The 16,772-nt window shown below is 40.4% G+C and overlaps 1 protein-coding gene across 1 annotated transcript in view; it reads left to right on the top strand.

Moving 5' to 3' along the window:
• The window catches only part of impg1b (interphotoreceptor matrix proteoglycan 1b), a 46,436-nt gene that overhangs the window by 23,708 nt on the left and 5,956 nt on the right, over positions 1 to 16,772 (top strand). The window contains exons 12-18 of the mRNA XM_041813221.1: positions 425 to 580; positions 746 to 901; positions 2,848 to 3,179; positions 3,321 to 3,572; positions 3,986 to 4,075; positions 12,206 to 12,425; positions 12,899 to 13,109. Of these exons, the coding sequence (XP_041669155.1) occupies positions 425 to 580; positions 746 to 901; positions 2,848 to 3,179; positions 3,321 to 3,572; positions 3,986 to 4,075; positions 12,206 to 12,425; positions 12,899 to 13,109 (1,417 nt within the window). The remainder of the gene's footprint in view (positions 1 to 424; positions 581 to 745; positions 902 to 2,847; positions 3,180 to 3,320; positions 3,573 to 3,985; positions 4,076 to 12,205; positions 12,426 to 12,898; positions 13,110 to 16,772) is intronic.

The raw sequence follows: 16,772 nt of genomic DNA, 5'->3' as shown, positions 1-16,772 counted from the left end.
AGGAAAGAGATGGCAAGACTAGTGATGGAGTTTACTGTAGCTATTGCTAGCCAAACACTAGTTAAAGCATATTTTTATTGCTATTTGTTTGAGGACTATCTTCAAATAAAATTAAAACATGCTGTAATGTTGAACTACAAAGCTACTGTTTTTTGGTTAAATTTGGGTCACGCATTACAGTTATTCTTCCAGTCTTTATGCTATTCTATGTTATGCTAACTGATGCTATATTAGCTTTAAAGGAGGCAGCCTTGGCAAAAGCTGCTACACTACAAAAAAGTTTGAGGTCAAATCATCAAAACAGTCAGATCGGATTGATTTGAGTCTGCTATCCATCATTCCTGTTTCTCTGTGATTTATGGAATGAAATGCCTTTCTGTTATAAAACAGTTTTTCCTGATATATATATATATTTTTTTTCCAGATTTACCTGATTTAGCTGAAGATGCACATGAGGAACATTCTGCTGAGGACACCAATAAACTGCCAGATCCCACCGACGCCCCAGTAACTGAGGCGACTGTCATTGAAGCAACAGTCCCAGTCTACACGACTGCATCTCCTGAGCAAACTACCCAAGGTTTAAAAAAAATTACAAAGTACATTTTGGGGAAATGTGCTTAAAATGCTTGATCCTAGTTATCCCACTACCAACAATTGTCCCTGTGTCTCTGTTTGTCAAAATATGATGTCCTCTGGTTATAACCACTATGTTTTCCACTATGTTCTTTGTTATTACTTTTAGAATTACATGAGTTAGCTGAGGATGCACATGAGGACCATTCTGCTGAGGACACCAATGAGCTGCCAGAACCCACGGATGCCCCAATTACTGAGATGCTGGTTATCGAAGCAGCAGTCACAACCTCCACAACATCATCTCCAGAGCAAACGACCCAAGGCAGTTAAAATACAACTTCAATATTCAAAATATATAAAATCATAGATTAAAGGAAAGAGAGCCGGCTCAGTAATTGCAGTTGTAATGCAATTAACTGTGCATTAATTGCACCAGCTACCTGCTGTGTCTAAAAGTCCAATTCACAAAGCATACAGTGTCAAACTGAAACCCACAAAACAGTCTGGCTGCAAACCATACATCTCTGACAGCCGTTCTCACAGACTGTTCATCTGTCTCTTTCAAAATGGAAGTGCTGTAATTTCAACTTTTTTCATAAACAAAGTCTGGCAGTTATACTCATAAAATAACCCCATTGCAACCATTACAGGCCATGCAAAATTTTATAAATAAAATGGAGAATAAGATGTGAGGTCTAATCTGGTGACCTGACTCACTTTGGCTTCTTTAGCGTTTTTAGCTAAAGCGAAAATAGATATGTTAGCTACATAATGAATGGTACTACATGAGCCAATGTAGCTGTGTTAGCTTCAGCAAACTAAGCTAAGCTGATGTAGCGATGTAGAGAACGATACTTAAGTAGCATAGCTAAAGCTACATAGCCTACGCAGCTAACTGAGCTATATAAGCGATGCTTGCTGCATTAAGGCTTGGTCATGCTTTTGCATGGACAGGTGCTGGATGCAAACCGATGCTGTATTGTGACGCTGAAACGTCTGTGTTTCACCGGGTTCCTCCTTGCTGCAAACTGATACTCTCCCAAAAGCTAGGTGGCAGTGTCTTAAAAAATCACATCTGTAGCATATTTGACATCTGTCCATGTTTGTAAAAATTTTAGAGATGGGCACAGTCAGGTGAAAATTCGCCGTACAGGACCCCAGCAAAGGGGCGTGACTGAAGATTTTATGACAGGGACATGCCCCGCCGCGGATGCGACAAGCATTAAACAGGGTTTAGAGTGTTTTCATGGAGAGCGAACTTTTTCTTTTACTAGAAGCAGACTGTTAACTCAGCTTTATTAAACGTTTAGTAATTGGGTTTTGATGGTCAACTTTTTAACTTTAAATATTTGGTATCTTTACTCTTACCCTAACCCTTACCCTAAACCTAAACACGTTTTTTTTTTTTCTTTTTTTTTTTTTTAAGATTTATTTTTTGGCCTTTATTAGATAGAGGACAGTGGATAGACTTGGAAACAGGGGAGAGAGTAAGGAGAGGCTACAGGTAAAGTGCCACAGGTCAGATACGAACCCGGGCCACCCTCGTACATAGTGTGCACCTTAAACCACTCAACCATCTGTGCACCCAACCTAAACTGAAGTTTAATCTGATTTCATTTTGAAAGTTTTCGCGTGCATTTCCATTCTGCAAGAGACAGTACCCTTAGATAAATGGTTTGTGAGTGTGGCTGTCAGAGATTCATGGCTTGCAGTCAGACCCCCCTCCAAAACCATGCAGTTTGGGATTATTTTGTGGAGCTGAGCCATCAGTGTATACCCTCAGCTTAAAGCTACAGAGGGAGTTCAATTTTAACAATATTTAGATGATAAGCTGGAAAGAGAACATATTTCATATTTATAGTTCAGACTCAGTAGGTTTGATAAAAGTTTAAATGTTTATTAAAAAGCTTCCATTTCCATCCTGCGTAATGTCACAGGTATACGACAAATATGTACTGGTACATAGAGATACTGTTTTTCTGTTCAGTTGAACCTTTGTATGCACTTTGTGAATTTGTCTGTGTTTTTGTGCCATTTGCACAGTTAGTGTCTGCAGATGCTGTGCAATAATTCTGTGAGTCAGGCCGTCAGTGTCAAAAGTTAATTTTTAAAAAGATTTGGAATCAAGCTAGCTGTTTGATTTGTTTGCTCTGCTAGGTTAATGGCTTCTATCTTTTAATACTTTAGAGTACTTTCAATGAGGTTTGGACTCAACTTTTTTGGTCACACACTTTCTTTCCTGATATTTCTTTTTGTGTGCTTGTTTAGGGTTACCAGCGCTGGCTGATGGGGTCAATGAGGAGAACACACCTGAGATTACCAATGACCTACCAGAGTTCACGGAGCCCACTTTTACTGAGACACCCATCATAGAAGCGGCCGTCACAGTCTCTACACCATCACATCATGAGCATGCTGTCCAAGGCATTGAACCAGATTCAGATGCAGTGCTCGTGCAACCCCCCATAGAGAGCGGGGAAGCCCCCCAGGACCAAGATGAGTCTGCTGGAGGGTACAGTGGAGTGACCCCAGCCTCCATAGAATTGCCTCCTGTGAACTCAGACAATCAAGAGGATGTCGGGAGCAGCGCAGTGACTCCTGTCTCTACAGGCCTGCCGTCTGGCGACCATTTAACTCAAGAGAACGTTTGGTACAGAGAGGTGACCCCAGTCTCAGTAGGCCTGCCGTCTGACAATGCCTACACTCTTGAGGATGCTTGGTCAAGTCCAAACGGGACTGAGGAGGAAGTGATAATAGAGCCAGAAGAAGACAGCAGCACTGCATACCCCTCAGAGTCTGACGAGCGGCCGTATGGATCCACAGCAGCACCGGCCATGAGGCTAGCCAGCACCCCGCTGGTGACCACGGTGGAGAAGAGCAAAGAGTTAGTGGTTTTCTTTAGCTTGAGGGTGACTAACATGATGTTTTCTGAAGACCTGTTCAACAAGAGCTCCCCAGAGTATAAATCACTGGAGAATACCTTTCTGGAGCTGGTAGGTACACAAGCTTTTGTGCTAGATGTCATGATTTTACATGCCTCGTTCTTGTATTGTTTTTGTAGCACAAACTGAAGTGTGTGAAAAGGTTCTTTGTTGTAATATACTCTCTTTAATTTGGTTCAACTGAAATTTTAGTAACAGTAAATACACATAAGTGTAGCCCCAAGTTGGTGCTTCATCTAAATCTAAAGGTCCTGTTAAAGCGAGGATGCTCTTTGCAATAAGCCTTATCCTCCAAGCAGCTTTTAAAGTCCAAATTAATGGTAATGTGTAAGCATTTTATATTTGTCTTTCACTATTTTTGTATAAAGTTGTATGATGCTCTAAGTAATGGCCAAAGTCTAGATGGAAATTGCACTATAATAATGATTAGAGGAAAGATGGTCAAATAATTTTGTTTTACACAGACACAGCACTCTGGGCCCAGAAAATCCCAGAACCCTGGAGCTTCCAGTAAAACTGGGGTTGGGAGACAGACAACTTTAGCCTCCATACCGGTATCTTTTTTTCCATATTGGAACTACATCTCCAATGCCTCAGAGAGAGCATTACCTTTCTATTTCTCAACTAACCTTTTCTGAAATGCAGTATCTAACAACGAGGAAGCACCTAACATCTCTGAAATACTAATATCTGTGTGAAAGCGTTGCTTTCGTCCTTATACTAGACATTACCGTTAAACTTCTGGCATCTTCTAATGGTTTTCACTCTGAGTCTTGTGGTTCTAATATTGTTTGTTGTCTGTTTTGCCTTAACTTTATGAGTTGTGCTAAACACCCTCTTGCAGGGTGTTATGGGGAAATTTGTGTCTGTAAAGAATTTGTCCATATTTCTGAGAACAAAATTAAGTTTCTGTAACTGTTGAAGTTATAACCAACAAACATGAAGATGTGAAAAGGGGAATAGAAAAATATTCTGAGGAATCACTCCATTTCTTTTGTGATGTTAAGATTTGTTTGGACAGAAAGTTAAATTAATTTCTAGCATTGATCCAGTGAAGATCTGTCGCTGGACCACTAGTGGTGTATTTATAAAAACAGCTAATGCTGTAACTGTACATTAGCTTAAAAAGTAGCAACTGACTGCTTCAGTGGTCGTTTTGTGCCTGTATGCTCAACTTCTTTATGATCTCAGGCTTTCTTTTTTGTTTAGAGTCGGTCTTTTCTTTGTCTGCACAGCTATGAATAAGCTGCAGACGCATATGGGAGGATAAGCTGAAACATTTTCATTTGTACTGAAGGTTCTTATGAATTTGTGTCCCTTTGTGCCAATTTGTGTCTTTCTACGGACCTTGTATGCAATACTGCATGTAAAGTTCACCTTGCATTCATGGCGGACTCTCATTTTGATGTCATTGATGGTTCTACTTCCATAGCTATTGATTTACTATTGTAGCCACAGATTGAAGTTAGCTTTGCATTAAGACTGGGGACAGTGCGAAACAGTTAGCCTGGCTTTGAACAAATACTACAAATATGCCCGGCAGCACCTCTGATACTATTTTTGGTCTTTGTTAGGATTACTGCCAAGTGCTAGCTTACTGCTTTGCTACATTTCAGAAAATGCCATACTAGAAAGCATTTGGCTCCTAATATTCTAAAGTTCAACGTAACGCATTCTGAATATTAAACAGAATGTTCTCCATGTCTACAGGTGACCTCCAAAAAGAAATCCTCCTTCTGGGATTATTTTTTTTTAGCTTTGTGTTCACACCAATGGGTGTCCCTTATTTAGCTCAACCGTGTTTCATTAGTGTTCTGTAACCCAGGGGTTACCAAACTTTACAGCCTGTAACCTCAAAAATAATGGTGATGGAGACCAGGGACCCCCACTGGCCCTAAGGGTGACATAGTTAAACACAGCTGTGCACTTTCAAGAGTAGTCATGTGCAGACTTACATTTTTGTTTTTTCTTCAAAAATGGCCCCCTCTCAGTGTCTCGAGAACAGACAGAGTGTCATTTTAAGTCATGTATATGTGAAAATCTAACTTATATAGATAAACACCCTACAACCAGATCACCCTTCAAATCTATCATCCCTTCTTGCAGATTCTTATTTTCAGAGCACTTTTCTCACAGATACTTTGGCTTGATCCCAAGTCACTCCTCGCCCCTATGACTTAGCCCTCTCCCTATGTGCTGCGCTTTTGCGTCTAGGGGCAGGATGTCCTGAATCTTGTTAGAATGGAGGGAAAGGGTTAAGTCAGGGCTACATGGTCCTTCCAAAGGCATACTCCAAGCTAAGTGTTATGGGAGTAATGTATTCCAAGTAATGACAACAATCCTATATCCATCCATCCATTTTCTATACCGCTAATCTCGTTGGGATTCATGGGGGTCTGGAGCCTATCCCAACTGTCATTGGGTGAGGCAGGGTACACCTTGGACTGGTCGCCAGTCAATCACAGGGCTGACATATAGAGATAGACAACCAAGCACGCTCGCATTCACACCTACAGCCAATTTAGAGTCACCAGTTAACCTGATGAGCATGTTTTTGGTGGTGGGAGGAAGCCGGAGTACCCAGAGAGAACCCATGCATGCACAGAGAGAACATGCAAACTCTGCACAGAAAGGCCCTGACTGGGAAGTGAGCCAAGAACATTGTTCCTGTAAGGCAACAGCGCTAAACCCTGGCTGCCGTGCAGCCCCGAATCCTACATCACAGTTTAATATCATTGCATTGCGTTCTGGTCATTTTGATTTCAAATAAGCTATTTAAAAAATTGCTCTGGTAGAAATGTCAGGTGTTGTCTTGTTTATCTCCCATTTTGTGGGGGAAGATTTCACCAGTACCCCTTTATAACTGTATTTCAAAGGGAAAGGGGTAAAGAGGTAAAACAGAAATGGGACTGAGCTGGTGAAAACAGGAAGGGACAAGACTAGTAGCGGGCTGAGGGATGAAGGAGGTGTCTACAAAGAGAGCACTTCTTTTGGTCCTAATATCTGCATTAGAGGTGCTTTTGAGGTATTTATCACCGTTAAACAGGTGAGCTGTTCCCGTGTTTCCTGTCTTTAATGCTAAGCTAAGCTAATCTGTACATACATTGTCCATGTTTGACCAGTTGTTTCGTACATCTTTGAAGCCTTAAAAACTTGCAATATTTGAAATAATATTTAGATTTATTTGAAGCAGGGTGCTGTTATAATAGATTTTTATAACTCTTTATGCATTTTGAGTGGCTAAAATATCAGCTTTTTTTACACAGTAGAGTGCAAGCTAGCCTGGGGTAGTTTGAATAAAGAAACCTGCGTTGGCCTTAGTCAATGTATGACTCAGAGAGTTGTAAAATGTGGTAAGAAGCTTTTCTTGTTAGTCACAGGACAACAGCAATAGCACTTTAAATGAATGCATATGCTTAGTGGGACATACATCTGGGTTGTGTTGACATTTATAGCAGCAACTTAAATGTACTGGTTATTAAGTGTTGTAGACATACGTTTATTTGTATCCTGCCTTTTGAAATAATTAAATAAAAGAGTAAAGCTGAGTTGAGGTAATTTTGTCAAGGACATTTGTGTGTAAATACAATTCATAGTATAAAAAAATCACTGCTAGGAAATATTTTTAGTTCCATTTGCAATGAAAGTAAGTTACATTGCTCTTTTTCTTAAAGTCAGAATTTACACCTGCATGTAGAAGGTGGTACAAACTTTGTCTGTTTGCACCAGTTAGTGTGCAGCAAAGAAAAGAGCATCCTAATAGATTTTTTTTTTTTTTACCAGCTCTGAGGTGCCTTATGCTGCCTGACCTCACCCTCAATCTAAGGGGTTATTATGTATGAATAGGGCCATGTGTGTTACAATGCCATGAAGTGGAAGTAATGTGAGCTTGGACAGGAGTGCTTGCTTTTATTTTAGAGAGACATAGTTAATGATAGTTAACTAGTTAACTGTTAACTATCATAGTTAGTTAATGATGACCTTGGCCAAAGAGAATTTTACCAAAGGTAATGGTAGGCACTGGCATCCTTTTTCAAGAGGACCCAAGATATAAAAGCATTATTATTATTAGGTGTGCATCCAATATGAGGTGTACATAGTACTTATGAAATTACACTTAATGATAAGGATGTGTATTTTGCATGTAATTAAAGGAAGAGGGGTGAACAACAGCATCAAAATAGATTTTGATTTTACAAAAATTCCATTGGGAGGACTTCTGGCCTCAACATCAAGGTCCAAGATCATCAAAAAGTCCCTGAATGTGTTCATATCAGGCAAATTATATATGGGTAGATTCGGTAGTTTGTTCCTCTAAGTATGTTATGTATGTTCCTCTAAAAGGGGGTGAGCAAATACTGTAGAGTATTTGGGTATTAATACATTTTTAAGCTTTGCTATGCAATGATGCATCAAAATATTCTGTTCACTTGCTATGATTGCTAAATGGGTAAGGTCCCCTTATTTATCTCTGCCTGTGAACATCCAAATAACAAATCTAACCCTGACTTTAGTTTAGATTATTTATGTTGAGAGCTTGATTGAGCAATTACAAAAAGTACATTTTAGAGTTTTTCATGGCAGGTATGGAAATGTCTGCACTGCATCAGAGGGTTCAAAATGAAGTAGTAGGTATTTATAGACATATGACACACAAAATATAAGATAACACAACTAAAATAATCAAAAATTAACACTCCATCTCCAATTTTTAATGGTTGCACAAACCATGGTTTCTGCAGTGCTCCGCATTAATCCATGTATTTAGCTTCCTGGCAAAACTAATGTGGTCAGAAGTTTGAACTGGTAAGTATTTACCATATGATGTCAGTTGTCACTATTCCATCTGGAATAGTCAACATATCATCCTTTAAATGGGCTCTTAACTGTTTTTTTAATCTTGTCCTGCCCTGATTGAAGATGTTTCAAATAACATATTCCCTAAAGCCCATTTAAAAGAGAAAATGTGATGTTTTGGGGGATTTGGGGCACCATTTGTGCCTTTTCAGGCTACATTTGCTGTCCCTCATATATATGTCTACACATATATATGACCCATTAGCTTCCAGTGGCTTGCAGTTAGGCTAACCCTGTTTGCCTTTGCTAAATGCCTCCATTACTCCTGTACCTACTGGTTTGTGAAAGCAACCAATAAAATTGGACATGGAGGTTTTGACATTATACGTGCTATATTGTAAAATATAATATTTCACTTTAACATACTTTCTGACTTTTCTTTCTTTAACATTAGAGAAGGGATGTTTAGTTTTTGTTCAAACAAGAACCAGTAGATACATGTGTAACCTCAGAGTAGCCTATGTGATGTGTCAGAGACTGAAATGATGTTGTGTTTGTGCCGTGTTGGTAACATTTTTTCTAAAAGTCAAGCGTATGAAAGGGGCTATGAACTCTACTAGTCCACAATACCTTTGACACTGAGGATTGTTGTGGAATAATTTGGATTTGACCTTAAGATGAGGTCAATAGAGTCAGAGACTGTTTTCTAATCTAAAGTTTATCTACTGAAGACGTTGTACATTAAGACAAATGGATGAACAAGCAGCAGGCTGAGTGTGGAAATGTGCTGCAGCCTGTATCCCATTTGTTCAGGATATTGGAGCCAGTGGCTTTCTCCTTTTTTCTGAGAAACTATTCGCTACAGGGAACTAGCGCCCTTTAAACTGTCTGCCAGTGATAAGTGAGGTAACCAGATCAGAGTAGAGCTTCTTAGGCCTCTTATCTCCTGCTCTACGGTCAGGCCAGCTAAAGCAGCGTAATCTCTCCCTCTCACACTGTGGCTGTTCGATGTTTGGCTCGTCAGCAGTGGACTTGAAGTGGCTGGAAGGAGAGCGGTTCGGATCGATGAACATTGATGCAGGTCCATTACTTTAGCTGGTTGACTTCCTTCCAGTCTGAATATCTCTCACCATCATCAGTCTAAGTGCACAGTCTTAATAGATTGGTTCCTCAGATGCCCTGAAAGTTTGGGTCTGGTGGTTGGAATTTTGTTTTTGGACAACTGAAAGAGGAGAGTTACAATGTGGCTGCAGATTTGTTTTAAACGTGCTGTTGGCGATCCTTACAAAGGCAGAGAGCATTTACTTTACCAGTGAAATATGAGTGCTGTTAACCCTTATTTTTTTAGGATTCATGCAGACAATAAAATATATTAGTCCTTAAAAGGCTTTTCAAAGACCTTTAAATATCACTTCCTGTTACCATTTGAATGAAAATATCAAACTAATAATAAACTGCTAGTTTAAAAACTTATTAAAATTTTACTCCACTAGAGATGCAGTTAGAGAGAAGAGCCTCCAAAAACAACAGCAAAATAAAATGCCACCGCTAGTGCTAATGCTCTATGAAGTTAGACTAGATAAAAATTAGCATAATTTGATTTTTGATACTCCTAAACTGATAAAAGTGGCTAAAATAGCAATAAATAAATAGATAAAACAACCAAAATCCTGACAATAAACAGCTAGATTTTGAGAATGTTGGCACATCCCAATTTTTAAATCATAAAAAGCTAAGCTTAGGCTATCGCTGATACAAAAAACAGCATGATGAGCATATGTTGTGTTTTGCTGCTGGTTGGTCCAGCATTACCATCACTGACCAGCATCGAGCCAGAGCAAACCAGCATCAAACCAGCATCAAACCAGCATCAAATCAGCATCAAATCAGCAAAAGCCAGCTTTTAACCAGCACTGACCAGCATTCAACCAACATAGACTAGCATCAAACTAACACTCACCTGCATCAAACCAACCCAGACCAGCATTTATCCAGCACAGACCAGCATCAATCCAACACTGTCAAGCATCAAACCATAGCAAACTAGAAAAGCACTCGAGAGCGCAGACCTCTGCCATTAGCCCTATCTCCTAATAGTAAAGAACCCTTTAAAAAATTCCTGGATCCAGACGGTGATCCAGATCCCAAAATCTAATCAGTTCTTCCTTATGCCATTCTGCCATTTCCTGAAAATTTCATCAAAATCCATCCACAACTTTGTGAGTTATGTTGCTTACAAACTAACTAACAAACCCTGCCGATCACATAACCTCCTTGGCGGAGGTAATCAGCATAGACCAGCATTTACCCAGGATTGACCACCATCAAACCAACATAGACCAGCATTAAACCAGTTCTGACCAGCGTCAAAGCATAGCAAACCAGCATCAAACCAGTACAAACCAGCATCAAACCAGTACAAACCAGCATCAAACCTACATGGACCAGCATCAAACCAGTACAAACCAATATAGACCAGTATTTAACAAACACAGACCAGCATTAAACCAACATGGACCAGCATCAATACAGTACAAACCAGCATCAAACCAACATAGACCAGCATCAAACCAACATGGACCAGCATCAAACCAACATGGACCACCATCAAAACAGTACTGACCAGCATCAAACCAACACTGACCAGTATCAAACCAGCATTGATTTACCATGACTATATGGCTGGTCTATGCTGTTTTTTTGTAAGCATGCATCCCAGCTGCAAATATGGTTAGTGTTTCTTTGCAGTCATCATTTCTTTTTACCTTTCCCTTAACTTCTGTGTTTCTTAAGAAATGCAGAGCAAAGAGGTCACGCTAGATGCTAACTAGCCTAGCTTTGTGGAGTACCAGCTGCCATCAGAGTAGCTTGTGACAATGGGATACTGAGAGGGCAGATAGCAACAGCTGCTTCACTTAGCTAGTTAACAGCATTGTTTTTTTGCAAATATAAAAAAACCCAAACTGTCTAAATTTTACTTTTGCCTTTTTTTGCTGCAGTTAAACAAACAGAATTACTACGATGTTGGCACATCCTAAACTCGATTGGTTAAAAGTTTCCAGAGTAGATTAAGCTAGGGCTAGCTAGCCAGCTAGCTTGCGACTGGAGTGCTTGTGGTTGTTTTCTGAAGCTTTCTCCATAAAATGCTGTTGATTCTGAATATATGGTTGATTTATGATAAAAGAGATGTAATTCCTTTTTTCCGGATATAAATTATTTTAAATAACTGTGAGTTGTCAACATGTTCGAGGCATTTAGGCCAAACAATGCACTGTCATTGGGGTAGGCTAATAGCTTTCTGATATCACTTTAAAGCCTTCACCAAGCTGGATATAAAAATGTTTCTTTTGGGATTGTGGTAGCTTTGATGTCTGAGAAATCGTGTTTAAATGCATGATATTTCTATTATGTGTTCTGAAGCTTTCAGTGACTTCAAATAGCTCGATGTTTGGTGAACATTTTTTAACCTAACCCTTATTTTGCTCTACATGTAATTGCACAGTGAACAGGATAATGGTAGGATTTCATGCTTGAATCCAAATTTAAATGTGAACTATTCATGATTTTCATGGTGTGAAATTTGACCTGAATAATTCAAAGTAAGCAAGGCTATTTAGTTGTATTTTCTATTGGAATAAAACTCTACTTCACTGGTCCTTATCTCAGAGGGACAAAGATCTTTACTGACACTGGACACTAACATCATTTCATTAAACTATAGATCCGAGTGGAAGTCTTTGTGCTCTCCCGACCAAAATGATCACCCCTGTAGATCCAATCATTCTCATCTGAGTGTTACTCTTTAGCAAACAATGTTCTATAGTCCTTCAAAGAGGTTCAAAAAGGCTCTTCAAAATTTAATTTGCTGTCCTTTCCTTTCTCTACAGCTTCTGCCATACCTCCAATCCAATTTGACTGGATTTAAGCACTTGGAAATTCTTAACTTCCGTAATGGGAGTGTTGTGGTTAACAGCCGGATGAAACTGGATAAACCTGTACCTTACAACGTCACTGAAGCAGTTCACTGTGTGCTCGAAGACTTCTGCAGTGCAGCATCGAAACGACTAGACATCGAGATTGACAGCCGCTCCTTGGAAATCGAGCCAGGTGAAATGTCCTTGTACATAAAATACTGAATGTTGTTCTTTATTTGTTTTCTAGAGTTGAATTAAAATTAAATTCTCTTTCTGTCGTGAGAGAACTGACTCCTCATGCAGAAAAAAATCGATAAAGTCTTCTTGCACTGTCATACTCATTCATGCAAGGTCAGAGTGCCTGTCTACCGCACGCATCTTCACTCTGCTGTCTGTTTTTCGAGCGGTGCAGGATTGATCTGCTGCATCCTTTTGCTCTAAGGAACTCTGCACTGTGTTTGACCTCATTATTCACACCTTATTGAAAGCAGACACCTCAGTTCACATCAATCAAAACAGCCTTTAATTTCTCCTCTGAATATGCGGAGAGTGAGAGACAGGTTGACGCTGCATAAATGTTAATTAGGTATCACCTCTCTGCTCTGTTTTTTTTTCCACACCTCTTCTTCTTCTTCCCTTCTCCTCTCTCCTCTGTGTTGCTTTCAGCTGACCAAGCAGACCCCTGCAAGTTCCTGGCTTGCAATGAGTTTTCCCGCTGCGTGGTGAACAGTTGGACCGAGGAGGCCGAGTGTCTGTGCGATCCAGGGTACAGCACTGTGGATGGCCTGCCCTGTCAGAGCACCTGCACTTTAGAGCCAGACTACTGTCAGAACGGAGGCCTGTGTGAAATAATCCCTGGACATGGAGCCACCTGCAGGTACAAAAACGCTGATGAATCAAAGGATGACTCAGCTTTCACGAAGGCATTCACTTTACAGTGAAGGGTACCGTCTTTACATGACCATTAATGCCAAATTCCCCCTCATACTTTTACTTTGCACATGTGTTCTTCCACCTTGACTGCATTGAGCAGCCCTACATTGATTTCCCTGTAGTTCCTTCTCTCTGTTGTGGGAAGTCTGTCAGCTTTTCTTGACTTGCGACGAAACTCCACCACTAGCTATGTTTGTATGTTTGAGTTTTATTCAATTAGACTAAAATCATTCTGATAGGGGATTCTGAACTTAACTGTTTCCATTGAAGCTAAATGAAGTGATCCAATTATGATGTGTGTATACATGCATCAAGCATTTAATTAGATTAACAGCATACAGACATGTACAGAGCTGTCCCGCCAGTCTAATCTGCCGGAAACAGCTGTAGAAGAAGCAGTTCCCCTCCTCAACAAAAATAAATAATGCGTGCTAACTTGTAAGGTTATGATCTCCATTCATCTACAGATCGGGGTGAAAGCAGCCGATGATATGCTCTTGTAAAGTACAAGTCGAGTGCGAGTTTCTGTTAGCGGGCGCTAATAGGAGTTTCTCTGGAGTGAGGTCCAGTTTTTTGGAACTGATGCCTCCTTGTTTGCTTATTGATAGAAACACGCTCTGGGTACTTTTCCCCTTCTGGGTGAAAATATTCCATCAAAATGAATAGCGGTAAATTTGGAAAGATTGGGTCTTTAGCAATTTAAAAGCTTAGGTAAAAAAAAGAAAAAAAAAAAGGAGTTTAAAGGTCTTTGCACACTGAGTCTGTTGTTTGTCGCAAATTAAAAAAGAAAATTGATCTCATGTTCTAGTTATGTTTGCACACTGATAACGAAACTTTTGTCCATTTCCTTTTTTTTTTTTTTTTTGGAGCGGGTTCAATTCAATGTGAATTTTCAAATCTGTGTAAGTCACTTAGATGGGTGATCGATACGGATGTAACGGTATCAAAATCTCATGATACGATAATACCTCGGTAACACGCCCATGGTGTAGTGTTTATCACGGTATTAAAATAAAGAAAAAACTACCAACAAAGATTTGGCAAAAAATGTGACGTCAGCATTTATTAAAGAACAGTTGCTCTTTAAATATTACAAATATGTGCAAAAAAGTGTGGGAGGTGTGCATTAGGCTTAAATATATATACTTTCACTTTGGATTTAGTGTTCACTAACTTTCTAAAACCTTTGTCCACTGAAAACAGCAGTAGGCCTTTGCAGACATATTCACATATATATGATCTGTTGAGCCCTCACACTGTGTGGAAGTGGGACTGCGAATGCTTCCTTAAGAGTCTTTTGGCCTGACTGGATTTTGCTCCTCGGATCTCAGCAAATATTTTCGGGATGATGATTTATCAAGTGGTTACTCATGTTACTACCCCTGGAAGTGTGTCACTGCAGTCTGGCAGTGTCTGCATACTGCCTTTTGTTTGTCCGTCACTTTTTTCTGCTTTTTAATTTCTTGACACCAGGAAACCAAAATGTTTCCAGATGTCAGATTTAAAAGTCATTGGAGCATCTGCAGTCTCAGCTGCTACTCCATGCATCCACCATTTTTATGCTGTAGAATCAAGCAAGGGAGTGGAGCGCAAAGCATGGTGGGTATGCAAGGGCCAATGGGAATCGTAGTTCCCACATCCATTAGTGCTGCTGCACTAAAAACTACACTTTCTGCCCTGAAGACATACCATTTGAAACGGTCACATGTCCAGGACGGTATTAGACGCTTTTGATACCGCAGTATTACTGATACTGTTTCACTCCTAGTGATTGATGATTCAGAATAACGCCTGCTGTTTCCTTCTATCTTACCCTTCATCCATCTCTCTCTCCCTCTATCACACCAAAACCTCATTTTAATCACTGTGATTATCACTTATAAATATATCAGATAAAGTCATCTGTTGTTCTCACAGCTGCCCAGGAGAGACTGAATCTAAAAGTTGCTCTCCATGTCTTCAGCTCAGCACAGCTGTGATGTATGAGCTGGTGCTGTATGGAGCTCAAATAAAACGCAACGGACTGTGTGCAAGGTTCAAGTTAGTGGCCCATTTTTGGATAAGGGGTCAGTGAAAACACATCCAAAAATAACGAGCTCAGTGTGCAAAGACCTTCACAGAGCCTTAATCCAGTTCTCACAAGTACTAGTAAGTCTTGGAAGATATACTCTACTGCTGGGGACAATGAAGGAGAGAGTCTAGCTAAGTGCATAGTGTTCTCTACAGAGCTGGGTCTTTAGCCTTCTCCTGAAAGTAGAAAGGGACTTTGTGGTATGACTGGAGTTGGGTAACTCATCCTACCAATACAATACAATACAATACAAGAACTTTATTTATCCCCGAAGGGAAATTCAATCGTCTGGGAGTCTCATCTGTTTACTTTAGAAGTATACGGTCTAATTGCTGATGGTATGAAAGATTTTCTAAATCTTTCTGTCCTGCAGCCCAGGGATAGGAGCCGTCCACCACCGTTGTTTCTTTGCTCATTGAGGGAGATATGAAGTTAGGGGATAACAGAAGAGGGGTCTGATGTGATGGAAGTACCAGGAGCTCTTCACTGGCTGATCATACTGGGCGAGGAGTGTAGACCTAGATGAGGGATTCCAAGTAAACAGGAGCAGTTTTAGTTACTGCTTTGTAGTACTGAGTAGGTGATGTGAGCCAAAACTGGCAGCCAGTGAGCAAGATGAACAGTGAAGTGCTATTTGCTGTCTTGGGTTGAAAACCGGATGTGCTGCTGCATCCTGGGTCATCTGCAGAAGTTTAAATGTGCATGCACAACAGCCTGTCAGTAATGAGTTGCAGTAGTTGATGCGCAAGATCACAAGAGCCTAACCTGACACGCCAGATGGATGTGTTTCACATATCCATCTGGAAAAACTTCATTAAACAGCGTTTGGGAAAGGGCAGAGCCTTTGATGAACGTTCTGTCTGTCACATCTTTACGGTCCAATCAGAGCAAAAAAACACAACGTCTTCGCTGCTACCAAGGTGCGCAGCTACCGAGGAATAAACCCCATGTAGACCTGCATAACCCGAACCATGGCGACTGTAGACATTACAGTAAACAACTTTTGTCATTTTTGAAAAGAAAATAACTCACTGCTGTTATTTGCTCCTCTTTTATCCAAGAAATGTCATCAAGTTCTGATAAAACTGGTGCTTTAGCAGCGTCCATGCTAATGTCTTCCACCATAACAGCACCGGCCTCTTGTTGCTTCTTGCTTTCGTCACGATTCTGACGCGCCCGAAAGTACTGCCCCTCATCGCTGATTGGTCCTGTCACTTTCTAACTGGGCCCACATGGTTCAGACAGGAGCTTTGCAAGATGGATTCGCTAGAGAGAAACAAGGAAATGGCGTATCCATCTGCTTTGCAAGGTTAACTAGAAAAGCACTCAGAGAGCACAGATTTGCCATTAGCCCTATCTCCCAATAGTGAAGAATCCTGTAATAAATTCCTGGATCTGTCCCCATGTGCCCCCCACCACGGCATTCGCCGATTACTCCCTCCCCAGTGGGGTGGAAACACGGTGAGGCAAAGCATTGGCTTAGCTATGGGTGGACTGTCATGGCGGAAACATTGCCTGCTGGTGCCAACAGATGCA

Source organism: Cheilinus undulatus, linkage group 18 (genome assembly GCF_018320785.1).
Source record: "Cheilinus undulatus linkage group 18, ASM1832078v1, whole genome shotgun sequence".
Classification (NCBI taxonomy): domain Eukaryota; kingdom Metazoa; phylum Chordata; class Actinopteri; order Labriformes; family Labridae; genus Cheilinus; species Cheilinus undulatus.
Note: the sequence above shows the minus strand (reverse complement) of the source record. Positions and strands in the feature narration are given on the sequence as shown.